The 16,595-nt window shown below is 43.9% G+C and overlaps 1 protein-coding gene across 2 annotated transcripts; it reads left to right on the plus strand.

Annotated features, from left to right (window-relative positions):
- The first annotated feature begins 815 nt into the window (after window positions 1-815).
- On the plus strand, window positions 816-15,762 carry LOC134078855 (E3 ubiquitin/ISG15 ligase TRIM25-like). 2 transcript variants are annotated; one of them, XM_062535010.1, is made up of 6 exons: window positions 816-1,647; window positions 2,364-2,459; window positions 4,031-4,264; window positions 6,206-6,356; window positions 7,716-7,937; window positions 14,803-15,745. In XM_062535010.1, the coding sequence occupies exons 1-6, from the start codon at window positions 1,063-1,065 to the stop codon at window positions 14,895-14,897; spliced, it is 1,383 nt and encodes a 460-aa protein (XP_062390994.1). In that variant the 5' UTR covers window positions 816-1,062; the 3' UTR covers window positions 14,898-15,745. The 2 variants fall into 2 exon arrangements, with proteins under 2 accessions (XP_062390994.1, XP_062390995.1); XM_062535011.1 differs by lacking the exon at window positions 7,716-7,937 and having other exon boundaries at window positions 14,803-15,762.
- The last annotated feature ends 833 nt before the right edge of the window (window positions 15,763-16,595 follow it).

Here is a 16,595-nt window from a genome sequence, read left to right on the forward strand (position 1 = left end):
ATATGCTGGTTAATGATTTTATCGTATCTGATCAGACTGAGGAGTAATTGTGGACAGTAGATGCCATACAGTTGGTTCATCTTGTTAGACCCTGTGTCATTTTAGTGAACTCATCCATTCAACCCTAAACAGGATGTGGTGGTTTCCATTTTTTTTGTCCCCACGAGAGTTTAACAGGTGCGATAGTTCAAAATCCCCATGTTATTTTGCCATAGAAAAAAACCCCTCAAGATACCGGATCTCCATTCAACAGAATGCAGTGTGGTGGTGAGGGATCGGTCATCAGATGACTTACAGCAAATAATAAGCAGGTAGAGGACCACAAAGAGAATTACTTCTCCGGCCAATTAGTGATCTTGGTGGTGCCTTGCACAACTAATCATACTGTAACTTACTTTGGAAGTTAAAAAAAAAAAAAGATCTTCCACACTACTCATGACTATGCAGAAGCATATTAGAGGAAGAAACATACTATTCGCCAGAGCTTAGTTAACACATCTGTTTGGTCTTGGCTATGGGTGCGTAATGTATGGATGGGAAGTTATCAGAATTCTATTTGCATTACTATTTGGATGTTTGCTTGCTTGTTGTTTTAATGGAGGTGCTTTGATGGTCTGTCAGCGGAATTGTTTTTTTTTCTCTTTATGACGTTTTCCAAAATAGACTTGGATAAAACAACCACATACTGTAGAATCACAAACATAAAATGTATTTGCACCATATAGCAACGAAACACTAGATGATTAATGGAAATACTGTTACTATTGTTACTGTTACTATTGTTCTACTGTCACTATTGTTCTACTGTCACTATTGTTCTACTGTTACAATACTATGGTTGTTATATTCAAAGGAATTCCAAAATGTATATTTTCCTACTGATGTATGCTGAGTTTCTTTCACTGATTCAATTAAAACATGTATCTACTCTCTGTAAACATCTGCTATTTAGCTCTGTGCCTTTAAGGTTTGTGCCCACACTGATGAAGCAACTCCCACTTCTGGTGAAATGAAACCTATTTAGCTTTGCTCTTAGCCACAAGTGTGTGTTTCTGAGGAGAAATGGCGAGTGCTTCAATGTTTCAGGATGAGTTCAACTGTTCTATATGTCTGGATCTACTGAAGGACCCGGTGACTATTCCCTGTGGACACAGTTTCTGTTTGAACTGCATTACAGGCTGCTGGGATCAAGAGGACCAGAAAGGTGTTTACAGCTGCCCCCAGTGCAGAGAGACCTTCACTCCGAGGCCTGCTCTTTATAGGAACACAATGATGGCTGACATGCTAGAGAAACTGAAGAAGACTGAACTCCGATCTGATGTCGCAGTTTCCTCTGACGTCAAACCAGGCGACGTGGAGTGTGATTTCTGCACTGGGACAAAACATAAAGCCATCAAGTCGTGTCTAACATGTCTGCTTTCCTATTGTGAAGCTCATATTCAGCCTCACTACGAAGTGCCTCGTCTAAGCAAGCACAAGCTGGTGAATGCCACCTCACAGCTGCAAGACAGGATCTGCTCTCAGCACGACAAGATCATTGAGTTGTTTTGTCGCACAGACCAGCAGTTAATGTGTATGTTGTGTTCCATGGATGACCACAATGGACATAAGACGGTCTCAGCTGCTGCAGAACGGACTGAGAAACAGGTTTATTCAATCTCTCTCTCTCTCTCTCTCTCACACACTCACACTCACACTCACACACACACACACACACACACACACAATAATGGTGGACAAAGTCAACAAGCAAATGTGTTGTGCATAGACTATAGCTATGGTTATTCAGTACTCAATTTATTTTAATGTCTTGTGCAGTAATTTTCTGTGTTTTAGCTGCATTGTGTGTAAGCCACAGGAGGACAGTGTTTTATGCTAGTTAAAAAAAAAACAAAGCTACAGTATATTATTAATACCATATTAAAGTGTAACTCCGGCGAGAATTGACCCCAGGCTGTTTTGTTTGCATGAAAACACATCAAGTTAGCTGTGGATACAGTATTTTGTTGTATATTGACCTCATACAGTAGCTTAATAGATTTTGCCAAACCAATGTGTAAACCGTGGCTAATAGTTGGAAAATTGTGGTATAGCTATCAGTGGTTATTCAGTACTTCATTTATGAAAAGTGGAATTCCTACATTTTGTTATTTCCAGATTTCAGCCCATCATTCAATGTGGTGCCTTATTTTGTTTAGTGATCACAGCACGGCACGGCACGGCACAGCACAGCACAGCACAGCACAGCACAGCCAATAGCTATGCGTCTGAATATCAAAGCTTATGTCAGTATTTTTCCTATGGTTGTCTTTGTACTTTGTGCACATGTTCTCTAAAGGTATGGGATGTCCCTGCGTCCACAGAAACAGCTGGTGAAGTTGAAGGGAGACATCCCCAGGCAGATCCAGCAGAAGGAGAAGGAGTTGGAGGGGGTGAAACAGGCTCTGAATGCTCTGCAGGTGACTGATAAACATGGCTGCTGTAAACAACGTATTTGTAACACGTGTTGTTTTGTTTGTGTGCATGTAGTAGGCATATGTGAATATGGCTCTTTTGTCTGTGTAGTTATGCTGTGTGTGTGTGTGTGTGTGTGTGTGTGTGTGTGTGTGTGTGTGTGTGTGTGTGTGTGTGTGTGTGTGTGTGTGTGTGTGTGTGTGTGTGTGTGTCCTGTATGACCTCTACGAGAATTCTGTACACAGCAAGAGTGTGTCAATATAGTGAACGAGTGAGTATTTTGAACACAGCTAATATGTCATAGATGCATACATGATGCTGTATTTTCCGGACAATAATCATACCAAAGTAGGCTATAAGTCGCATCAGTCTAGAAATGCCTCATGAAGAGAAAAAAGACAAAACATATATAAGTCGCACTGGACTATAAGTCTAATTTATTTAGAAATGAATTTCACAAAATCCAAGACCAAGAACAGACAGAGGCTATAAACAGTATTCCAACAGTATTTGCTCACCTGCCTTGACTCATATGAACTTCAGTCACATCCCATTCTTAATCCATAAGGTTTAATATGATGTTGGTCCACCCTTTGCAGCTATAACAGCTTCAACTCTTCTGGGAAGGCTTTCCACCAGGTTTAGGAGTGATACATAGATAGATAGATAGATAGATTGATACTTGATATTGATCCCCAAGGGGAAATTCAAGGAGTGTGTTTATGGGAATTTTTGACCATAAAATCCGTTTAATTGCATTGTTCTCAATTGGACTATCCCGACTGCATCAACGCGAGTGGGCAGCACGATGCAACGCCACATTTTGAGAGAACTGTTGAACGCTCCGTTTCTATTTTTTTCCTGTCGCTTGCGTTTCTCTGCTATTTGAATGGCATACAGTATTTAGTGGATTTAGTGTAGACGGATGTACAAGACAGTCACTCGCCCAGATCTTATTAGGACATGGTGTTACAGTGTACAGTATCTGTAAATATTGTTGAAATCCCTTGTCATATCTGCCTTGTTTAACGGTTAGGACAATGCTTAAGAGAAAGTCATCATTTTCAAAATAACCCATGGCTGTGAGTTTTGTTTTCAAATGATTTCATGCTTGTCTAGATAAAAGGTGAGGAATATTTAGGAGACTATGCACGCGTGTTTTAGAGTGCAGGCCCTAATCTCTGACTGACAGTGCGCAGAACTTGTGCATTTACATGACAATATTTAATAGTTTTAATTTTTGGGCTGAAGTAGGCCCACGAGAAAATGACCTGTCGCAAGTTCACCAAGCTCCCGATCTCATTCAACAAGCCTAGAGCGCCCTCTTGCGGCTGTAGATGATAATGTTGAGTTAAATGCAGAGACTGAATTTCCCTCAAGGGATCAAAAAAGGATATATTCTATTCTATTCTATTCTATTCTGTGTGTGTGTGTGTGGATAAGTCACACCTGACTATAAGTCGCAGGACCAGCCAAACTATGAAAAATTATAGAATTTAGAACATAATATTTAGAATATGAACTACAGTAGTTGAAATTCAGATGCCATGAAATGAGCCTCCCCATCTCCCGTCAGGTCTCTGTGCAGGAAGCTGTTATGTACACTGATCACACCTTCACTGAGCTCATCAGCTTCATGGAGCAGAAGCGCTCTGAGGTGACCGAGTCGATCAGAGCTCAGGAGAGGGCAGAGGTGAGTCGAGCTGAAGGACTCCTGGAGCAGCTGGAGCTGGAGATCTATATACTGAAGAGCAGAGATGCTGACATGGAGAAACTTCAGCCAATAGAGGACCCCATTGATTTCATTCAGGTAACTCAACCGGTCTTTGGTTAATTTATGGAGACTAATTACTTGCCAGACTTGCTTTCTGCAATACATGTATGTTGTCCTATGCAGACTCTTGCACTTTTATCTAACTCTAACACATGGCTCTTATCAAGGGCTGAGGTTTGGTCTGAGTTTTGGTGGGGACACCGCCCAACGTTTGGTTAATTTCAACGTCCATGTAACTCCATGAGCATAATTTTATGACTTACACTTTGTTTCTTGAAATACCTTCTGATGTCCTCCACTTTTCTTTTCTTGCCCGACATTCTCTAATCGACAGCCATAAGTGAGCCAAAAACTTTGAATCGAGAGCATATACAGGGAGCTTAGCCAATCAAAAAACAGACCAAAGACGTATTTTGTGAGGCAATACCGAAGTGGGAAATTGTTTAACTCTTTATGTACCTACTGCATGAGGCATTTTTTTCTGGTTTCAACCTGAATATTGGTGAGGATATAGATATTTCAGTCGTCATTTGATATTGGTGTGGACATGTCCTTAGGTCACCAAATCTACGCCCATGGCTCTTATTCTTACACAAATTAAGGGACAGTGGTAGCCTGGCTATCACCAGACCAAGCTTTGAGATTGAACATTAGTCTGGGGAGTCGGCACTGTATTTCTTGCACAAGAGGCGAGATCAATAGACATAGTCAAATGACTCTGTACACTTAGTCCTTCAATCAGACCAACGATCTAGGTGCGTTTGGAGGATAAGCCCGTTTTTGTCTGGTGCCCATAAATGTGGAAAGTAAGCAGGAGAGATTAACCTTCAGGTTTCCAGCCTGAGCTGCAGGGTGAAATCCAATCGCCGGCAGATCGGGCTGGGTTTACCCAAGCCCTGTTTGCAGGACAAAGTTTTTTTGAAAACTGTGTTTTTTTTTTCATCGGTTACGCCTTGCGTTTACACGACGCCGAAGTTTCGGAGGCTGAAAATTATCGTTTTTGAAAACGGCTTCCAAAGTTTTTGACAACTCAAAACTCATTTTGCCGTGTAAATGCAGATCTGGCGTTTTTATGACGACATAGCCCCACCTCGAACCTCTAGCCCAGCCCCCGCACTTGACCTCACCTGACTAGACCTTTGACAGGTCTTTGACAACAATGCTGGATCACAGAGTCGTGTGTGTGCTGCACTGCTGCTTTTGTTGACAATGCTGGAACAAATGTTAACAATTCTGCATGATCTCGACGACCAGCGACAGCGCATTAACAATAACCTGCGCCAAATAGTCTAGGCTACTTTTAAATCCACCACTTCCCCCTGCTAGAAGAACACATACTGTAATCAAAATGCACAACAATATCCAGGACTGCCCCACAGACTGCCTTGTGCTTTGCGCAGCCTAAGAAAATAAAATACCCTAGATAATATGTAGTGTCTGATACCACAATAGCTACTGGCACGCTGGCCTCCTTTACTTTTCAGTAAATAATGTAAGGCGAATGTCAGCCTACAGTATATTAACAGTGCCTGCGAAATACCGGCGGGCCAGTTCTGATAGACATTAGATATTATTCTAGGGGGCCATATATACAACTACATTACAAGACCGAAACTGAAAAGCAATACTGTGCATTAGCTCTCAATGGTTGTGCAACATATACTTTACGATGTAGAGTGTGATTGACATACATTGCTATTTAGGTTTTAGGTTAATTAAGCGCGCTCATTGACGAGGAAAGGCATTTGCATAGCCAACCACAGGCGTGTTTCTTCTGGCCAACTTTGCATTTCACCTTTGTGTGTAAACGCAAGGTTTTTTTTAACCTGTATTGTTAAAGTTGTGAAAGCGGTAAAAAGAAAAACGCAAGCGTTGTTGTGTAAACAGGGCCCCAGTCTAGGACAGTGTGGGTCTAGAGAGCGCTTCCTTCATCAAGAGTTCACATGGTCTATGATCTGTGCCTTTGTTCCCCTGTAGAGTTTCCAGTCCCACTTCCCTTCCTTGTCTATGGCTGAGACCCTTCCCAAGGTCACGTTTAAATCCCAGTTCTCCTTCCATGAAGTGATGAAATCAGTGTCTCCATCTCTGAGAGAGAAAACAAAAGAATTCCACCATGCAATATTTAAAGGTAAGTTTTTTTTTAATGATGTTACAGGCCAATGAGACCAGAGGCAAACCAGGACTGAGAGACAAGAGAGAGCTGATTCGAATTTCATTTAGTCCTTTCATGGAGGCATGAAGGAAATCCACAGTCCAAAAACAGTCCAGATGTCCAGGGCGAGGCAGCACGACACAGAGCGAAGTGGTCATGTTTTACGTAAAGAAAAGCAAAAGGAACAGATCAGTATAGGAGGCACAGATAGTCTCCGCACTATGAAGGTATATTTGGTGCAAAAGTCACGAGCACATTTAACTGCAGATTTCGCATTCGCACACTGAAGTCACAAATGAGGACAAAGGAGATTCGAGCACTTGTATCAATTGACTTGCAGTCGTGCAAGAAAATGCTCGATGATCACAGCGATCTATAGAATTTTATGAATGAGACAATATTTCACAGATGCACAACTTCTGTTGCATTACAGTAATTTCCCGCATATAAGCCGCATTGTGTATAAGCCGCAGGACAGTGTTTTATCCAAGTTAAAAGAAACAAAACCATATTAACACCATATTAACTGCCCCCCTGTATTAACCTCATAGCTGAAGAAATTTAGCGAAATCAATGCATAAGCCGCGGCTAATAGTCGGAAAATTACGGGTAGTTCACATTTGGGTTTACAAATGCACAAATGTTGTGCATGTTCTCAGATTATGAAACACGGATGTGCAAATGTGTTTTGCCCCAATCGTTGCAGTGTAAATGGGGCAAAAGTCTCGAAGGCATGAGGCCAGGACGTTGAGATGCACAGGTTAGGAGTCGTGTATCTGTAAAACGGATGTGTGAACCTGTAAAACGAATTTGTGAACCCGTAGCCCTATTTTGTGTTAACAAAGTATGAAAAAAATATGTACAACTTAAAATTTACGGTTGCACATTTGTGACTTTAGTGTGCGAATGCGAAATCAGCAGTTAAATGTGTTCGTGACCTTTGCACCAAATATACCTTCATACCGCACAGACATAGTGGAAGTCAGGCGCAGCTGCAAACACCATTTAGCAGGTTCAGCAGAGCGACAGTATAGGAGCAGGCCAACGCTCACATCAGGGGCACGCAGCGCCTGCACAGAGCAGAAGATCGAAGAGCACCAGGCACAAACAGAGTTGTAAAAAACACATGCTAAACAAAACATAAAAAACCAAAACAGACAACAAAGCACATAGGCAAGGTCTGAGAATCTGAATAGATATTGTGCTTAGCAAATTACATGTTTTAACTGTGTGTAACTGCAGGAACAGGTGAGGCGTGAGAATTACCTAAGTAGTAGGTGAGAGTTGTAACCAGACATTTTTGACATATACAGTATCATCTCTGCTTGTTTATAGTCACAGGTTTCATGGCCATGGACACAGTCAGATTGAAGATTCCTGGGAGCATCTCCAAGACTTGTCGTGCATATCCGACATCAACATTTGGTTTCGGGGGGTTTGGTACAGGAGCTTTTTCAGCTGCTCCAGCTCCTCAGTCTTCATTTGGACGAGTTGTGAATAATTGTGGTTATGACCACAATTATACCATCTCTGTCAATGGTCTTGGCGTGGTAATCGGTGAGGTCCTTATTCACTTACTCATTTCACTGTAAAACATGCTGGACTATACTGTATGTGTAAATAATTCATTTGGACATTTGGACCTACATTTATCATTCATTTACATTGAGACCTACATTTATAATTCATTTTCCATGACAGTATGTACACAAAGATATGATTACCAATCGTATAGACTCCCATCTGCTCCTAGAGAATTTCTGGGTGAAATGTTAAAAAACAACGCTGATACGTTGACATTTAAATTAATTAGACGTTAACTTTAATGCTTGTGACGGTCCCGAGTGTGACCGCACATATCTATCGCCTGGTCGGCACAGACTATGGATTTATGTCATGTACGAACTATTGGATACACCCGCACGCATACACAAACAATGCACGAACTCCTTTCATACACATGCACACACAAACAAATGCACGAACTTCTTTCATACGCACGCACACGAACAAACTCAACGTTCTCATCAATGTCACTCATGTCAAAATATATGGACTAGATAAGATTAGTAAAACTATGCATTTTATTTATACAAAGTTGGTGCACAAACTTTTGTGTAAAGTGTTTGCATGTTTGGTTACCGGCGGCTGCTGCATTCTCCGACTTCTGACTGTCCGACAGTAAAGGGGTGCCGCCGGGGAACAATGGACTGTTTATTGTGTTCCGGGGGAATTGGCCACGTTCATGTGGGTAGCGCGGAAGGGGGGGAGCAGGGCAATCCTGATCAAGTTGCTTTGTGTATTTGTCCCTGTAACTACCTATTTGAATGTGTTTATTATGTTATGTTTATTTGAATTGGTTATTAGTTTATGGAGAAATATTATTATTTTGACTCGGAGTCTGTCTTGTGAATTATGTGTTAATTGTTTATTTTGTGTTCACCTGTAATTAAGAATGGTGCTGGTCACCTGTGTATATGTTCACCTCTTTGTTAGTCATTGTCAGTGCTAGTCTAGTCTTGTCTCGTGTGTTTGACTATAGGCCTAGTGACTCTGAGAACTAGTTTTTGCTATTACATATTTACATTGCTATTTTTCTATTTTTTGTCGTAAATTACTTTTCCTTTTTGTCACCCGGATTTGCTTACTTTGACTTGGTAAGCCCTACAATTAAATTGAATTATTTTTCATCTTATCTGCGTTGTCCCTCTGACTCTGTGGCCAAGCCCCAAACAAATCGACGAGACTCATAGCAGTTCCGTCACAACTGGTGGCAGCGGTGGGATTGGCCAATAGAGGGCAGCAGATTTTTTTTTTTTTTTTTCCCTGTCCCTTTTTGGGCTATTTTTGGAGGCTTTTTCCTACATTTTGGAGCTGTTTTTCCATACACCTCTGGTGGACTACTTTTGTGCCATGGGACCCAAGAAGGTGCACGCGGTGCAGCAGAAGGCGGGCCCCAGCGGGAGAGAAGACGAGGATGGTGATGAGCCGGAATTAGCCAGTGTGTCCGAAGACGCGTCGATGCAGGAACTTCGGGATATGTTCCGAAGCCACATGGCCCAACAACAGGCCCGAGACACCCTTATGGACCAAGAGGCTACACGACAGGAGAATCGGTGGAAGACCCTGCAACATCAGTTCAGTCTCCTGCAGCGGGAAGTGCACGAGAGGACGTCACCAGATCCTGGAGAGCCTGCTCTGAACAGCCGTCCGGAGCTCCAAGCCAGGTCCTCAGCCATGAACGGCCATCCCGCACCACTCCGGGCAAGTAGTCAAGTCAGAAGCCAGATAGAAAAGGAACCTCGAATGCAATGTTTGAAAGACACAGATGACATTGAACACTATCTGGTAACGTTTGAGAGGATAGCCATGGCGTGTCGGTGGCCAACAGCCGACTGGGCAGTAAGGTTAGTGTCCCTCCTGTCGGGCAAGGCTAGGGCTGCTTATGTTAATATGGACCAAGAGGATTCACTCAATTATGATAAAGTGAAGGTGGCCATTCTAGAGAAGTATGACATCAACCAGGAAAGCTACCGGATGCAGTTTCGGAGTTCCAATGTGCGTGAGGAAGAGACACCGAAGGAATTGTATGTCCGGCTGCGAGACCTGTACCACAGATGGGTACAGCCCCAACAGCACTCCAAGGAGGAGATCGCAGAGGTAATCATACTGGAACAGTTCCTTCGAATGCTGTCCCCTGACCTCCAGGTGTGGATAAAGGACCGTGACCCCGATTCTGCCGCGGAGGCAGCCAAGATGGCTGACATCTTCGTGGCGGCCCGGCGTAAAGGCCAACCCTGGACATACACCCACTGGAGAGGAAACAGAGAAACCAACCGGCCTCCCTGGCAGCCTCCACCACCCAAGACCAGCAGTGAGGGTAAGTCTGTGAGTGATAGGGGTGGTCCGTCCAAACAGAGCCCTGGTTTTAAGTCTAGTGGCCCCAGAGTTCCAGTCTGTTATCAGTGTGGGCAGGAGGGCCATATAAAGCCAAAATGTCCTAACAACCCAGCCAATCAAGCTAACATATGCACAGTACCTAGGGCCAGCTCTCCCAAGAACCTGGTAGCGCTCCACTGTCATGCTGTAGAAGTAAATGGGCGGGAGGTTAGTGCACTGTTAGATACGGGAAGCATGCAGTCTTTAGCCTCCTCAGAGTTAGTGCCACCCAATCTTAGGAACTATTCAGTGCTGACGCAGCTGCGGTGTGTCCATGGGGAGGAAAGGTCGTACCCAACTGCTAGTGTACATGTGCAGGTATTAGGGCAGACTTATCTGTTAGAGGTTGGGGTGGTGGATAGTTTGCCTTATCCAATGATTTTGGGCCAAGATTTTCCCACTCTGTTTGATCTGGTGACTGCTAGGAATGATTGTAACATGGTTGTAACACGAGCCATGGCTACAAATAGTGAAGTTGAGTCCAGTCCAGTCTCTGCCCTGCCTTTCTATAATGCTGACATTGAGGCCCTGCCAGGGAAGGGTAGGAAAGCTAAGAGTCAGAGAAGAAAGGAAAAGTTCCAGTATGGGGCGTCTCAGTGTCAAGAAGAGTTGTCACCAGAACAGGTGGAGGTGCCTTTAGAGATACCCCAAGATATTAGTATGCTGCAGCAGCAGGATCCACACATTGGGCCATTATACCAGCAAGCTCAGGAGAGGGCACAGTGTGGGGGTGATGATAGTGGGGAGGCAGGACATGGGTTTTACCTCAGGAAGGGGGTGTTATATAAAGGGGGTGGATCAGAGGCAAGGATAGTAGCCCCTCAGAAAGTCAGAGGAGTAGTCCTGGAGTTAAGCCATTCTATCCCCTGGGCAGGTCATTTAGGCAGACAAAAGACCAGTGACCGTGTTAGTCGCCATTTTTATTGGCCGAATATGAGCAAAGACATTGCTGAGTTCTGTAGGGTATGTCCAGAATGCCAGAAAACCTCTAGCAGATGTCCCCCTAAGGTTCCCTTAGAGCCTATGCCCATAGTCGGAACACCCTTTGATCAACTAGGTATGGATGTGGTAGGACCCCTTGAGCGTAGCAAAGCTGGAAACCGCTATATGTTGGTGATCACTGATTATGCCACTAGGTACCCAGAGGTATTTGCTTTGAAGGCAGTGAAGGCTAGAACGGTGGCCACCTGTCTCATTCAGCTGTTCTCCAGAGTGGGTTTCCCTAGGGCCATAATCACAGACCAGGGAACTAATTTTATGTCAAAGCTCCTTAAGCAGGTCTATACACTGTTAGGGATAAGGGGCATACGGACTACACCTTATCATCCACAGACCGACGGTTTGACTGAGCGGTTCAACCAGACCCTCAAACAGATGTTGCGCAAGTTCGTGAGTGAATCTGGTGCTGACTGGGATAACTGGATCCCCTACCTTCTCTTTGCCTATCGTGAGGTCCCGCAAGCTTCGACCGGGTTCTCTCCTTTTGAATTATTGTATGGCCGGGACGTACGAGGACCCCTGTCCCTGCTGAAGGAAGCCTGGATGAGCGATGAGGAGGCTCCACAGTCCCAGAGCACACTCGCCTATGTCTTGCAGATGAGGAAGAGCTTGAAGAGTATGGCACAGCTCGCCCAACAGAATCTGGAACAGGCACAACAACGCCAGAGGACCTACTACGACCAAAGAGCCAAAGCCAGAAGCTTTCAAGAAGGAGACAAGGTCTTGGTGATGCTGCCCAGCGATACCAGCAAATTGCTGGCAAAGTGGCAGGGACCATACCAGGTGACTCGTAAGCTTGGATCTACCACGTATGAGGTCGTCAAGGAGGGGAAGAAAGGTTCCAGGCGAGTGCTGCACATCAATCTCCTGAAAGAGTGGCGAGAGCGACCAGGGGAGAGCGCTGAGGTGTTCATGATCCGGCATGTGAAGGATGAGGAAGAGGTGGAGGAGCAGTACCTACCTGTACCATCGGAGGGCGCCCTTGACCTTAACCATCTTTCTCCTGCCCAGTTAGCTGACATCCATCCTCTCAGCAGCTCAGCCTTGTTCAGTGAGAAGCCAGGATACACCAGACTGGTAGAGCACCACATAACGTTGTGTGATGGGGCCGTTCCCCGTCGCATGAGCTACCGCATCCCGGAGCGTCTCCTGGTGGCATTGAAGGAGGAGGTCGACCAGATGTTGACAATGGGCATCATTGAGCCGTCTACAAGTGAATGGTGCAGCCCGGTTGTATTGGTGCCCAAGAAAGATGGGAGTCTACGCTTCTGCGTTGATTTCAGGTATTTGAATTCCGTTTCAAAGTTTGATTCATACCCGACACCAAGAATTGACAATATCATTGACTGTCTAGGCTCCGCAAGATGGCTGACTACTTTAGATCTGGCAAAGGGCTACTGGCAGGTCCCTCTTAGCGATTCTGCCAGGGAGCTAACAGCCTTCCGGACCCCCTGGGGTCTTTTCCACTTCGCTGTAATGCCATTTGGCTTACATGGGGCCCCAGCATCGTTCCAGAGATTGATGGACAAGGTGCTGGCTGGAACCAATGGCTTTGCGGCAGCATATTTGGATGATGTCATAGTTTACAGTAAAACGTGGGACGAGCATCTAAAACATCTGGGCGATGTGCTGCAGCGGATCAAGGCGGCTGGCCTGACCATCAATCCAACCAAGTGTGCCATCGCCAGGAAGGAAACGGCGTATCTGGGGTATGTGATCGGTGGGGGAGTAATCAAGCCCCAGGTACAAAAGCTGGATGCCCTTCGCCAGTGCCCCTTCCCCAAGACGAAAACGCAGGTGCGATCTTTTTTAGGTATGGCTGGGTGGTACCGAAGATTTGTACCTAATTTCTCGGTCAGGGCAGCTGCTCTTACAGACCTGACACGGAAGAGCGATCCTGTCCATGTCCAGTGGTCTGAGGAGGCCGGGAAGGCCTTCCAAGACATCCAGAACGCCCTGTGTAATGAACCTGTACTATACTGTCCTAACTTTGAACAGAGTTTTGTGTTGCAGACTGATGCTTCGGATACAGGCATAGGTGCAGTGCTCCTCCAAGGAGAACCTGAACATCGGCATCCGGTGGCTTACATCAGCCGGAAACTCTATCCCAGGGAGGTGCGATACTCTACGGTCGAGAAGGAGTGCCTGGCGGTGAAGTGGGCCCTTGACGCCTTTAGGTACTACCTCTTGGGCCGTGAGTTCCTCCTTGAGACAGATCATCGGCCTCTACAATGGATGGACCGCATGCGAGACTCCAACGCACGGATTACACGCTGGTACCTATCCATGCAGCCCTACCGCTTTACCATCAGCCATGTTCCGGGACGGGATAATGTCACTGCTGATTTCCTCTCCCGCCTGCCGGCTTGAGACCTGAGGAGGGGGGGTGTGTGACGGTCCCGAGTGTGACCGCACATATCTATCGCCTGGTCGGCACAGACTATGGATTTATGTCATGTACGAACTATTGGATACACCCGCACGCATACACAAACAATGCACGAACTCCTTTCATACACATGCACACACAAACAAATGCACGAACTTCTTTCATACGCACGCACACGAACAAACTCAACGTTCTCATCAATGTCACTCATGTCAAAATATATGGACTAGATAAGATTAGTAAAACTATGCATTTTATTTATACAAAGTTGGTGCACAAACTTTTGTGTAAAGTGTTTGCATGTTTGGTTACCGGCGGCTGCTGCATTCTCCGACTTCTGACTGTCCGACAGTAAAGGGGTGCCGCCGGGGAACAATGGACTGTTTATTGTGTTCCGGGGGAATTGGCCACGTTCATGTGGGTAGCGCGGAAGGGGGGGAGCAGGGCAATCCTGATCAAGTTGCTTTGTGTATTTGTCCCTGTAACTACCTATTTGAATGTGTTTATTATGTTATGTTTATTTGAATTGGTTATTAGTTTATGGAGAAATATTATTATTTTGACTCGGAGTCTGTCTTGTGAATTATGTGTTAATTGTTTATTTTGTGTTCACCTGTAATTAAGAATGGTGCTGGTCACCTGTGTATATGTTCACCTCTTTGTTAGTCATTGTCAGTGCTAGTCTAGTCTTGTCTCGTGTGTTTGACTATAGGCCTAGTGACTCTGAGAACTAGTTTTTGCTATTACATATTTACATTGCTATTTTTCTATTTTTTGTCGTAAATTACTTTTCCTTTTTGTCACCCGGATTTGCTTACTTTGACTTGGTAAGCCCTACAATTAAATTGAATTATTTTTCATCTTATCTGCGTTGTCCCTCTGACTCTGTGGCCAAGCCCCAAACAAATCGACGAGACTCATAGCAGTTCCGTCACAATGCTGTTTTAAATTGTTCTTTGTCTCCGAGTTAACATTAGCTCAATATTGCTTTCTGTTCTACTGGAAATGTCTTAGGAGGAACGCACATATTTGTTTATGCCGTTGCAAAGATCTGTATTGAGCAATTCCAAATAACACATGGGCTTTCTTTCACAGATTCAAGACCAGATTACATGAGTGTTAACTTCCCTGAGCACCAGGATTGGAGTGGGAGTTCATCTGAGCTGGAACTGGTACATGTGATAGGTTAAGATACAGGCAAAAGTCGAGCCTAGCAGCGGGAATGAAATTGCATGCAAGGCAACATGGGTATACCCAGGCTAGTAAATAATATCCCTTTGGTTACGAAACATTGTCTTTTATTTCATGTAATATTATGGAGAGGTGCAGAGTTCACATTGGCAAACAATTTTTTAATTTAATTTAATTTAATTGATTTCCTTTATTTCTTTTTCACTTTTTTAGAGTGTAACCATATTAATTCTATAATGTCACCTTTGCAGTTTCACAGTAAAAGGGAACTCATTACAAGGTGTAACATGTTTATATATAAAGGGGGAAATTACTTTTATTGCTCAGGGTCATGGAGTTGTATTGATAGACAGATAGACAGATAGATAGCTAGATAGATAGATAGACTTTATTTATCCAGAAGGAAATTAAGGTGTCTAATACCTTATACACATAAGGTTGTACATGTTAAAGTAGCAGTGTGGAAATAAATGCAGTAAGGTGCCATTTTGCCATGAAGACTTAATTACTTGTTCCAGTGAAACAATTAAATAGGAAATAGGCAATAGGAAGCCTCTTGCACAAAGTGAGCCTAGATGATGAATCAAAATACTCCCTGATTGCCTTTTGTGTGTCTTGCTGATCTTGCTGACCCTTGACTTGATAAAAAAAAAAAAAAAAAAAAAATAAAGGGAAATGGCAGTGTGCATCAGTTTCATTTTTGTTTCAAACTCATACACAAAAGGTGAAAGTATTTTGTCAACTTAGACAGAATATTCAGGCAACAGCGCTGCTGTCGGTGGTTAAATCAAGCCTGCTGGAATTTACTGTAGCTAAATAGCTCAAGTAAGTTCTAGTAAGTTCCTTTTACCTTAAAATAATGGTTTCAAACTTACTGTACATCAGGCAGAATATTGTCTTTGCCAATACAGATGTGCGTCCGAAACACCAGCTAACTTTGATTTTACAACCTGGACTATGACCTATTTCATCAGTTCTGGGTACTTCCTCTGCTCTGAATAGGTACCCTGTACATTGGGTACCTCCATATGGCTACCCTGTACAATTGGGTACCTCCTTAGCTCTAATGGTTACTCTGTAAATTGAAAAAAGGCAAAGGGAATTCCTACATTGTGTTGGTTGCTGTTGCAAAAGTAAACATTATTTAAGAAATATTAAATCCTCCATATGCCCGATTTTATGGCGTTTTTATTCACTCTGATCATAAGATGTGACAGTGTTTGAACATTCAACACTAAACCAGCAGAATCTGACTGCGATTCACTGATTATGAATCCGAGTCTGGATATCCCATAACTAGTTGAATACCACAAAATACAAAATGTGGATTCTACAATGACATTTGTTCTACTTTTCTTTTTCAAGAATAAAATGGAGAATGAATAGAAAATGATGCACTTTTTGAGGGACTGAGCTCCTGAAAATGACAGACAGACAGACAGGGTTCCGTTGTTCTGTGTGTTCTTAGTGAAGATGGCTGGAGTGAACACCTCTGCTGGCATGACGACCAGAAGGAACTCATGTATCCCTGAAGAAGGACCGCAGGACTACAGTGAGAGGAACTCTGGGACAAACCCTGTCCTGAATCCCCCCTACAGCGCCCTCTAGAGGAATGAGTTTGATGTGTTTTGTAGATCTTACTGTGACGGTTTGTGAAAGATGGGGGAGCCCTGCATTTAGTTTCTCAGTTGTCTGTG

The sequence above is a fragment of the Sardina pilchardus genome, chromosome 4 (assembly GCF_963854185.1).
Source record: "Sardina pilchardus chromosome 4, fSarPil1.1, whole genome shotgun sequence".
NCBI classification, from domain to species: domain Eukaryota; kingdom Metazoa; phylum Chordata; class Actinopteri; order Clupeiformes; family Clupeidae; genus Sardina; species Sardina pilchardus.

Coding starts and splice junctions, on each gene's coding strand:
- LOC134078855 (XM_062535010.1), top strand. CDS start 1,063: ATGGCGAGTGCTTCAATGTTTCAGGATGAGTTCAACTGTTCTATATGT. Junction 2,460..4,030: donor AGGCTCTGAATGCTCTGCAG/GTGACTGATAAA, acceptor ATCTCCCGTCAG/GTCTCTGTGCAGGAAGCTGT. Junction 7,938..14,802: donor TGGTCTTGGCGTGGTAATCG/GTGAGGTCCTTA, acceptor TTTCTTTCACAG/ATTCAAGACCAGATTACATG.